The sequence below is a fragment of the Mixophyes fleayi genome, chromosome 4 (genome assembly GCF_038048845.1).
Source record: "Mixophyes fleayi isolate aMixFle1 chromosome 4, aMixFle1.hap1, whole genome shotgun sequence".
Lineage (NCBI taxonomy): Eukaryota > Metazoa > Chordata > Amphibia > Anura > Limnodynastidae > Mixophyes > Mixophyes fleayi.
The window spans coordinates 239659784-239672111 of NC_134405.1; the positions used below are offsets into that span (position 1 = coordinate 239659784).

The 12328-nt window shown below is 33.0% G+C and overlaps 1 protein-coding gene across 7 annotated transcripts in view; it reads right to left on the bottom strand.

Annotated features, from left to right (window-relative positions):
* Positions 1–3672: 3672 nt before the first annotated feature.
* The window catches only part of KCNC2 (potassium voltage-gated channel subfamily C member 2), a 177064-nt gene continuing 168408 nt past the window's right edge, over positions 3673–12328 (bottom strand). For 2 of the 7 annotated variants that reach the window (XM_075209544.1, XM_075209541.1), the window contains exons 5-6: positions 6062–6155; positions 4600–4683 (exon numbers count right to left, since the gene is read on the bottom strand). In XM_075209544.1, the coding sequence (XP_075065645.1) occupies positions 6094–6155 (62 nt within the window). In that variant the 3' untranslated portion in view covers positions 4600–4683; positions 6062–6093. The other 5 variants (XM_075209542.1, XM_075209539.1, XM_075209540.1 and 2 more) reach the window with 4 other exon arrangements.

Below are 12328 nucleotides of genomic sequence, written 5' to 3' on the forward strand. Positions count from 1 at the left end.
TCTCTTTAAGGTTATTTTAATATTTTGCCATATTGAATCTGTTAACTGTGGAAGTGTGAATACATACTTTTAAAAAAATACTATCAATAAAAGTGCTTTTAGATTTGTGGGAAAAGTTAGAGGTTTTTTTTGGACTGGAGTGCCTTCTTTTTTTCAAATCTGGTCTTTAAGAAAATATGTTCTTAACAAGTTGGAAGAGCGCCCCCTCATTTAGAATGTGAAATAAAAATTGGCTAATATATGATATATTTAAGGTAAGTATGTGTCTAGCATGGACCTATTTCATCTCATTCCTGTTGTCCCTTATAACTAGGTCAATGCCACAAGGTTTGCGCAAAACAGATGTGGTAACAAAACAAGAACCAGTGAAGTATAGACCTGTTGGGCTGTCTTCTGTCATTGGGGAATTATGGCTAAATTATTCAGAGGGAGTCTGAAATATATTGCAAACAATAATTTGATAACATATTGTCAGCATTCCATAAAGGACTGGTTAGGATGAATAAATGTGATTAGTTACGAGGATGTACATTTTAGGCACCATTTTGATGTTGCAATTGATGTGATATATTTTGATTTTGCAAATGCATTCTTAAGTGTTCTGCATAACAGTATGGTACATAAGATAAGAGTACTATGTTTAGTGGGAAACGTTTGTACATAGAGAACTGGTTGAAAGATAGAAGACAAAAGGTATAAGTGGAATATATTTGGGTTCGGCTAGTCTAGTTAGTGGTGCACTACATGGATTTGTATTGGGCCTTAACCTTTTAAGACTTTTTATTTATACATTATAGATAATCTAGAAAGTTAGGTGTCCATATTAGCTGATGACACTAAGCTATCTAGGGTATATAGCACAGAATAGGATAGTAAGTTGCTACAAAAAGGTTTAAAATAGCAAACTGGGTCAAAAAATAGCAGATTAAATTTAATGCAGATAAATACAGGTTTATTAGCCTGGTCCATGGTAGTAACTATGTTATTTACACCTAACATGGAATATAATTATGGAAATCTTAGACAAAAAAAGAATATAGGAATACTAGTTGACATAAAGCTGAGGAATAGCACACAGTGCAAGACAACTGCTGCAACGGCAAATAAATTCCTAGGATGCATATAAAGGGGAATAATGCACTTGATGTAAATATAGTATTACTATTATATAAGTCTCTCGTTTGACCACATCTTGAAAAGGGTACAGTTTTACAGATATAGGAAAACATGATGATTAGAAGGTATGTAACTTTATTAATAAAAGTAATGGAAGGGCTACGTTATTAAAAGGGGGGTATTCAATTGACGGTGGGATCGTCGAAAGTCCCGCGCTCAAAGAATATTATCGTTAATACGGTAATCCAGCAAGTAATTACCGTATTGACGGTAATATTCTTTGAGCGTGGGATTTTCGGCGATCCCGCCGTCAATTGAATACCCCCCAAAGAGTCTAGAAAATTTAGGGTTTTTTGTTTGTTTGTTCTTAAAAAAAGGACACCTTAGAGGTAACCTAATTATATGTAAAAATATATTTGAAGTCAATACAAAAAAAATTGTGTAATGAATCACTTTCACCATTGGCATACGGAGGTGCTATTTACTGTAAGGGTAAGTTATAGATTTCCTTACCACAGGAGGTGGTAATGGCAAACATCACTAACAGAATTTAAAATTAGTATGGATGTCTTTCTTACAAGAAATTATTTCTTTAGATATAACTATGGAGTGGTTGATACAGGGAATTTTGGGGTCAGTAAGGATTTTTTTCCTCCTGTCAGGCTAGATTGACAACTGTGACACTTGTGATTTTGGAGTTGATGGACTTGTGTCTTTTCAAGCTTATTCAATATGTAACTATATAATCTGTATTTTTATTAGTACTATTGGCCTGTTGGGTATTGTTTTATTCTAGACACTGGCAGAGTTTTGAATATAATCACAAATATTCATGGTTAAATACAATTAAGGTGCAAGTTTAGTTGACAATTTCACAAGCACAGAAGCATACTCATACAGTCTTCATTTTGCCACTATTTAAGAATAGCCCTTTCTTGTATTTACTTGACCAAAAATGCATTCATGTCACTGTAACTTCATATTGCAATTTGCAAATTTTAAATAAGTTATGCAGTTTTAAAACCAAGAGAACCAATGGAAGGCTTACTCCAAATGCATGTAGAATTCTTTTGGATGACAATCATCTTCAGAATAAATCACTGCAGCGTGTGAATCACATTTCATTGTGAAATACAATTAAAAAATAAAAAAGTAACTATTCCAAAGGGAATTAATTACACCTGCACAACTGAGTGTACTCCTCTGAGAGTACACTCTTAAACAAAAATCTCTACATGTGCCAAGTATACTCTTTGCAAAAGCCTATTAACTCAGAGTTTTCAATTGTGACTTATTTTGGTCCAAGAGTGACTGCTGCATCTGATAGTTCCAGAAGTAATTGGATGTGTAGAAGGTAACTCATTACAGCTGCACTACTTGCTGGAATTCCGTGGAAAAGTGAGACTGATTACTCCCGTTGGGATTATACCAATCTAAGGGCCAAGTTTTTCCATATATATAGGAATTCTGTGTAAATTTAATTATTGGCGGTTTCATTAACAAAACCTGTTTGCTAAGCATATTAGTTATTCAATTTCCTTATATGGAAAAATAAATATGCTGTATGGAATATATAAGTCTTTAAACATTGCACATATCCATTAATTACATACCGTACATCAAGTTAAAAAAATAATCAATTTAAAGAACAGAAAAACTGATTATTTTATAAAGTGCTCAAATCATAGTTCCAAAGAAAAATGAAACTTGGATAACTGGTAAAAGAAACTTTGATTAACATTACTCTAAATAACAAATCAAGGTGAGTAATGTTTTAAAGTTTCATGGAGCCTTACAACTTGTGGATCACTTGATTGTATAAACAGTGTATTTATATCAAAATGACATTATAATTCATATGTGTTATTTGCAAGGATTTCACAATTCATTTCACTTTACTAATATGTTTTGGTGTGCATGTTTTATTAGACAGGACACATGGATTAGCAATATAACTAATCCAGAAAATAGAAAACAACAGAATTGTTATCCTGATTTATTCATTATATTTTGCGCTTTGTTATAATATTCCTTGATGACTAAGAGATTGAATTAACGCTTAAATGGGCTATAGACTAGTATCCCCAACATATCTTAAGGCAATACAAGTAACCACAGCATAAAGTGGGGGCAATTACAATTAAACAAAATTGTATAATATTTATTTTAGATAAGATACCAAAGAATGCTAAGCGACTTCACATGAATGCTCACATTTAAGAATTCCTTCATCATTTTTTTACTGTGGACTGCTGGCATTTCTAAATATACAATTTTAAATGATTTCATATATCTAGTTAACCTTATTCATTTTCATTATCATTTAGAACATCATGTTTTAATGCAATGCTAAAACAGTTTTTTTACATTAGTAAGTCTTGTTTTCACAGTAATATGTTTGATATTAGATTTATTAGATTTAAGTCATGTTAAGCTCAGCTCTGGGCCATGCAAGTGTAAAACTGTACTAACTAGAAAGTAAGCACAGTAGAATTCCACATATGTTGTTTAAACAAGAACAAAAGGACAACCAAGAATTATTCTTTAAATAAAGGAAAAATATTTTATTTTAATAACTGAAATGTACATTATAATAGACAGAGTAACAAGTAACAATTCACATTTTTATAGCACAACACAGGTAAAAAGATATCTCTTTCCTTGGCAAAAAAATAAAATTAATATTCTTATACAACAAATATAAATGCAGCTGGATCCTATGGTGATGACAAAGCAATGCTATTAAGCAAACACTATTTATATATTCTTGCCACCATGATTTTATTGGTAATACTTAGTTTTAATTTCAGAACAGATGGGTAAGAAATAGCAGCTAACAAGTATGTACATTTTAATGACAAAATAATTCTGGCGTGTTAAACTTCAGATATCTTAGGATAATAAAAGAGACTACAATACACATATCTGATGGGTCAAAATTTACAGCCCATGTGTACTAAGTAGTGGTGTTCTAGAAGACAGTAGCAGAGGATATGGAAAGGAACAGACAGCATTGTGGCTATAAGATTTACACCATGTCTCATGGAATAGCACCACTTAGTGAACTGTAGCCTACGATATGTCTTCTGCAATACAAACAGCAATACATGAGGATAGATCTATTTAAATAGACCATGATATTAGCATAAACCTTTTATGTGCATTTCTATATAATCTACAGCACAACCTAGAGTACTGTAGGGTTTGTGAGGTAATCTAAAATATATGGGGATTATACACACATAGAGTAATCAATGAGAACTGTACAATCAAACATGTACTTGAATTGATGAAAATAGCTGATATTCCATGCTCATATTTATTTACAACTAATTTGCCAGCAAAGACCTTACATGTTTATGGTATCTGAAACATTTCAGTCTGTGATTGTTGCACTTTGCAGATTGAGCTGGACAGCAGATCTGATTCACTACCTTGGAGCATGAGAGGCTTACAGCTAGGGCCCATTCACCAGTAGAAGTTTCTTTCCAGTATAGTCCTTGTTATGGCTAAAATCCACTGTCCCCTTTTCAGTAGTCACAAATCCATGATAAATTCCGTATAACACTGTAGTCAATAACAGCAGCACCAATATTATATTAATCCCTTTAAGAAAATACTTGACTAATGTTTACATTTAAGATTGGTCATTTTATATAATAATATGTTTTCAAAATGTTATAAATATATATTTTAATATACAATCAGTCATGTAGGTCATGCTGTTGGTTTTGGTATGTACCATTACATTTTACGTTATAATATGAATAAAAATCATCACTGCTAAAATGATAAGAGAATGGTAATCAGGGATAATTCAACAATCTCAAGTATATTTTAGTAATTTTGAGCCTCTTCTATTTTTTATCTATTTTCTTTCATCCTATCACCAGCCCAAAACATCATATATTTTGTTGCAATAAACATGATGATCTAAACACTGATGTCAGGTTTCACAATACCCGACACAAACTTTATAGCTTTTACTGTGACTTTGTCGGGCAGCACAATATTTTTGAGAGGCGTCACTTAGAGCCCCGGCCAAACATAATTTTTTCATTGAGAAGGCAGATCACTATGGTCCCATTCCAACTGTACTCCTCTAAACTGTGTAAATGTTTTCCACTTTCTGATGTCAGAAAGCCCACAATTGAACATCTTAACGGTTGCCTGTTGTCTACACTACATCCAGTCAAGTTGTGAGAATGACTTCAGTGTTTAGTGGATTTCACAAAAAGCAATTTTGTATTACTTAACTATAACTGAAAGTTCAAAAAATAGTTCAGGTAACCTTGTGCACTCAAGCTGCTGTTGAAACCCCGTCATTATTCATCTACAAACTAGCTGGTGTTGATGGTACATATAGTTCAACAACAGCTAGAGTACTAAAGCTTGCCTATATTTAAAAAAAAATTGTGCGTATAAATATATATATATACACACACGAATATATATGTATAAAAGAATTGCTGCTGTAAGTGACAATGGTTAATGGAGGTTATATCAGGTTAGAAATACTTCCTACATAATTCAGTTTAGTAAGACGGCAACCATACTTAAAGCACATAAAACACGGCAAAATGCAAAATAAAATAATGCAGCCTTGAACTAGTTGTGTACAGGCACAGCTTGAGTGTTTGAAGAAAGGTGGATGAAACAACTTAACAATTGGTTAGACAAATACAAACATATATGACAAACAATTTAAAGGAAAAAATAGGTATGACATTTACTTGAAAATATGCAAAATGTCAATCCAGATGTTTAAGGCTGGTCAAAAAAAAAATCCTCACTATATACACAGCCCTCTTCATTTAACTTAAACATACAGTACACAAGTTTGTTTTATTCTACTTCTTAGAATTTTGCATGTGAAAATGTTGAAGAACCCTGGTTTAAGAAGAAGACCTGCTAGCTTAGAATTGCAAGCCTGGATGGCATTTACCTTTTTCACATGTATTGTGCCTTCCCAAGCCATTATGAAAGAGATCTGGCCTCTGCTTGCGTGTAACCAGTAATGACAACCTCTTTGCAGTTATCTGTGTGCAAACAACCAGAGACATTTCGGTACTCTATTACAAGATTTTAGCACATTATAAAACAAATCAAAGTCATCTAAAAAAATCACCAACTGAAATACGAAAGCAAAAAAGAAAAATCCTACTGGCAGGACAACTGATTAGCGAATGATACGATGCCAAGCTTATGTTCAGAGCCATTTGGTAGCTCCAGTAATCTGCAACATTGCGCTGATATGATGTGTAGGCGGAATGGTCCATGCAAATGGTCTTATCTTTTACACTGCGAGCTCTAAAGACAGGATCCCAGACATCTTCAGAATGGATCAGAAACTCACAAGAAATGAACGTTCAATGAAGTGTTGGTTATCATTTGGAAGCACATTGGTATAGCTGTATTTCCCTGAAAATATATGTAATTATTAAATATACTGGCCGATCGATCCATAGTCTATCCTCTTGATTGCTAGAGAGAAAGTGGAAAGTCAGTGGATATGCACAAACTTCATAGGACAAATACCTTTAAATGCATAATAGGAAATTATCTGCTGACAAAATGGTGTGTTTCCTAGCACTTCCAGATGCGATAATGCAGTATTTATGCTGTCTGGGAAGATCCTAGAGTTAATTCTACATTTAATTATTTCCATTATGTGGTAAATAGTACTTCTATTTGTCAGATTGATGTAGTCTGTTTTACAAGATAGATGGGATGGGAGATCGTGAGCGTCTTAGAGGACAAGGTGAGCTGTAGGGAGATGTTACAGGAGACAGTCTCAAGGCATTGCCAGTCAAACCAGCTATGTTGTTTAAACTTCGGGATTTCTCGTATCCTTTTACGAAAAATTGCACAGACATCAGTTGAATTCAGCCAGAAAAAGACAGAGACAAACAGTAAAATGAAATGCAATCAATTATGAATCCATCAAAAGATTTATGTCGACAGTTATGAAGAGCTGAGACAATTTATAGGTCAATCTCACCCTGTAGATAGAATATACTACAATTAAAAGAACAGAAATGAGAATGGCAGTGCTTCATTGCAGATATTCAATTGAAAAATATAAAAAATTACATTTAAGACCGAGAAACAATTATAATATTAATTGCAGGGTTTTGATTTGGTATAAAATTGTGTCAGCTGAAACAATATGGCATGTTAAACAGTATGATCAAAAATGCTTAGTAAAAAGCACAAAGTAAAATATGAGATGCTAACTTCCCTTTAAAGATGTCCTTGACAAATAATTATAAAGAAAGGACTTATGTGCATATGGAAACAAATTAACAGACCCTCGATTCATAAGTTATTAATTTCAAACAAGACATTTTGCACAGCTAATGTAAGCAACCATGCATTTGAGAAGAGCTTCATAATGAGTTTACCATTCTTTAGGGCCAGATATTCATGAATTCAGCAGCATTTTATCTATAAACAATTTATTTTTTATCAAGAATACTAAAATCAATATTAATATTCATGTAATTTTTTTAAGTCCATATATTTCCTTTTTGACTTTTCCATACTTAGATAAATATACAATACTAAGATAAATATTATTTGTGATTTTAGAAAATAATGTGTTTTTGTTCTTCAATGTAATTTAGTTTTTAAATAAATTTCCTGTACTGTATTATCCAGTGTGCTTTTACTATTTATGTAACATATTAATTGTCATAAAATCGCTATTTTCCTATATGGTTTAAGATTATAAAAACACATATCTTTCCCTACAAAGCTACACAGAATCTTTCAATTTCATGTACAACAAGTGTTTATGGGGTATCTATGTTACTTTCAGAGGTGAAAGCACTGTATGTAAAGAAAAAAGCAGGCACATTAAAAAATACCATGCAAAGAATAAAATTGTATAATAATTTATTTTTCACACAAATTATTTTGTAGTATTTTATTCAACTCCCCATGATCATGTAGATCTGTAATAGCTTTAAAATCCAGAATAAAAGAAAATATTTTTTTAATTTTGTTAAAGAAATATTTTTTCATTGCAACAGTATACTATAAAGTGTCCTTCTCATAACACTCCTCCTATGCCCGGAATTTTGTAAATAAAAAATGAAAAATGTGGATGGAAACATTAATAGTGTTATGTGGGGAGATACTTATTTTATAGTAATTTAACAAGTTGGTAGTATTTTATTGTATTTCCTATGTTTCAGGTTTCGTAATAGCCGCCATGTAAATGGGCCTGTTTCTAGCGTATAAAAACTGATGAGCACAATAGCTGTTTTTTGTCTCTGGGAAAAAAAACCATTTACATATGAAACAATAACTGATGCACTGAAATTAGAGCAAAAATGTTTAAACTTTCACAAAGTATTCACCTCAGTCCAATTTTGGCTGCTAAATTTTTCATATTTCATAAAGACAGTCCAGGAATGGCCATGCAAATGCACAACTTGAAGATTATATTGATGAAATTTCACACCTCTGCAAAATGGCCTGCTCCAACACAAACCTTGATTTCATTATCTTTCACTAATCTCTTGTTTAACTTAAATTACAAGTTAAGGATTTGGAAAACTACAGTCAACAAAAGCTAGAAACATAATGGTTAAAAACATTTAGGGGCTGAAGCAGAGTTGGTTGCAAAACGGGAGCAATTTACTCTTAAAAAAGATCACGGGACACAAGCGTATTATCGCCGATATGCAAAGCCGCCCGCAGCTTGCCACTGCATCAGCAAAATATGAGTCTAGTTTACAATAAGTCATCACCAGCAGCCCTATAGCAGGTGCAAAATATATGCCTCTGGCCAGGCGTATATATATATGTGTTTGCTGAAGGTGTGCATGAGCTGACCTTGTGTGAACATCCTTTTAGTGTACTTGGATTGCATTTGCATGCCCATTCCTTCCCCTGCATCTCCAGGTACCGTACATGAGCATATGCATATGCCAACACTCTGGGCATGCTCAGGGCGATTTCATGCATGATATGCTACATAAGCTGGTGTACGTCCCACTCTGCACAGCCCCTTAGTCTGTAAGTAACTGATGGTAGTTGTCTATATTTCAAGTACTGATATGAAGGATTTCCTATAGATCCTGTAAAACCCATTGCTAGAGCACCTGATAACTAATAATTTCTTATTGCAAAATTATCATTATTCATCTAAGGATACAAATCTAAATATGATCTATAGTTATTTTATACGATTCTTGCATTGCATGTTTATATTTGACAAGTATTTCTTGAAATTCTGATTTCTTTAGATCTTTTAAAGGATTAAGCTTGATATAAAGCTACAATAATGGCTGTATCCCTTCTTTATTGGGAAAATGGTGCTGTTTCATATTAGTGCATTTAGTTTGTATATTTTGATGTAATAGTGGTTAATGAAACCCAAAAAAAAATGTAAAGCTTATATTCTAATGTAATGAAGACACAGGGGGGAATTCAATTTGGCCGCGTTCAACACATTAATTATATTACCGTTAATACGGTAATTCTAACCCTGATTCCTGCAGAAACCAGCGTTAAAGATTACAGTACTAACAGTAATTATGCGCACTAATAGCGAATTGAATATGCCCTACAGAATCTTAAAGAATGTGACCAGCTTACTGGACTTTGTCGGGTATTAAACACTCAAAATCATCCCAGACTATTTTTACAAATATAGCCTCTATCCTATAGCTAACGGTTATTTGCGTACACTCCCTGGCAAAATGTAACTTGCAACTACCTTTTTCAGCCGAATTCTTTGACATGCAGGGAGACAGAAGTATGTTTTTTCTAATCCCGCCACACATGTTCTTCAGAGATTCAATATCCATGGTGTAACTAATCAAAGCATGTAGGTTTTTCCGCTACTCAGTTCATAATTGCCAACTTCGGCCACATAAAGCAGCAGTGATTTGGACGTAGGCAGAAGACTGTAAAAATACTGTAACATTTTTCAAGTCTGCTGAAAAACTACATTCTAGAGAGTGTATCTAACCAATAGGATAGAGATTGTAATTTCATGATTGACATTTCAGATCTATCTTGCAAATTAAAAACGTCTTTCCCTACAAATGTAAAAAATCCGCAAAGGTGGATTTATCTATTAACATATGTGTTATTTGTTTATTTTGTTTGCTTGTGAACATGTGATATGGCATAATGGAAGGTTCACAAAATGTGTTTAAAAACAAAATTCAGATATTAGGGACTTTTCATTGAAATCAGTAACAGCCTGGTTGTACCTAAGTTGTACTAGCAACATTGAGTAGGAGCCGGGCCTGATGTCCAGTGGCACTCCAGACGCACTGACTGCACCATTCTTTTGGGCCAAGTATGCTCTATCTGAAAGAATCTGCACTAAAGGCTGTTACTACAGAATATATGGGACATTGAAACTATGCTGTTAATGGTGTCAAAATCACTGGTCTAATCATATTGGTTCCGAATGATCTCTTAAGTCCTCTTAGTTTGAATAATTATATGCATATTAGCAGGTGTAGTGCCATCATACAGATTTTAAGAAATCCATACTAGATACAAGGAAACCTATTGTGATGTTTCAAGAATCGGTGAGTTTCAGTGATTTTGTCTCCCACATAATTTCCCAAATTTCAAGCCAATTCTGAGAAAAACATTTGTATAAAGGGATCCAGCCAGAAGGCAGTGATTCTACCAATAGTCTGAGAATGCAGTAACAAAATATATATTATAGACTTTTGTATAGTCTAATGACAGAGATGCATTTGACACTTTGCTGGTTTGATTTGATTGGTTACTGATTATTTAAATATCCTCTTCCTGAGACCATTTTTTTATCTCTGAAAAAAGCAAATTTAAATCTGAAATATATAAAGAAATATATGGTCTCTTAATTAAGATAACTTATGGCCCTTATATAATTTTACGGGGCAAAAAAAACAATTTAATATGGAGCAAAAAAAAAAACATTTTGAGTTTTTTTTATGCGAGCAGGAACTTGCCTCATGAAATGCATTTCTTCATCATTTTATGTTGTATCAGAAATCTGTTGTGCTTAGCTCTGATAGCCACAAATGACACTAGTATCATATTGTGAACCAGCAACTCTCCACAAAATAGCACTCCTTTATTTAAAAGAGCCGCCATGCTTATTAATAATTTAAAACATCCTGATCTAAATGTTTGATATATTCAGTGTAATTTCAGCAGACATGTAAAATATATATTTTCACTATGGGTCATGAAAACTCTCACATTATTCAAAAACTATAGAAATAGAGTTGTGGATGTACGAGAAGTCACATCATTTAGCAATGCAAGCCCAGCTTTTGATATTTGCATGAATTTAAATTGCCATGAAAATAAAATTACACATTTCATATTTGTTAAAAATTAAGCATGCACTAGCAGGAAAAAGGCAAATACATATTCCAAATATTAGCTAAAATGTCAATTAATTTCTGCAATTTCATGAAGTATGTAGCTATTTATTTTTTAAGTGGAAAAGGTTTGTGCAATTGGCTTAATGACAGCAAATAACTTATATAACACTTCTAATAACTCAAAACTCTTGTGTAGATGAGCAAAGTCTGCATTATAGTATTATGAAGCTTATACTTACACTCTAACATATATTCATGGGGACTTAGAGACTGGAACGGTCAGAAAATGTACATTATACAATATATTGAGAGGACAATCAGACACAAGAAATGAAAACATGAGACATAAATGAGTAAATGATTAGACTATGCCACATACATTGCTAAGCAACTTCTCAGCAAACATCTTTGGGAGATGAAGGAAAAAAAAGAGTAGCTAAGCGATACATTGAACGCCATACAGTCATTCACTTGGGCAAGAGCACATTTATCAAGCGATGGACTGGACCGCTGCAATAGGAGGCATTTAAATTTCTTGGGCTACCTCAACATATATCAGTGCATCTTAATAAGACATCTTAATAAGACTGCATAAAATGTAATAACTATTATTTTAAAAGGAAATCTTCATATAAATGATCATGCACTATTTCTATTTCATCAAGTATACTTTTATGACATTTTGGAAACAGTTTTGCACACAAGCAGCATTTTCCCTGTATGCAAAAAATAAATACATTATATTGCACCCTTTGCACTGCAGCATGGTTTGTCTTGGAGCAAATGTACTACTGTTTATTTGCTTTGCTCATAGCTCAGTTTTAGGCCCTAGGTATCTAGGAAGTAAATAGTGAAAATAAACT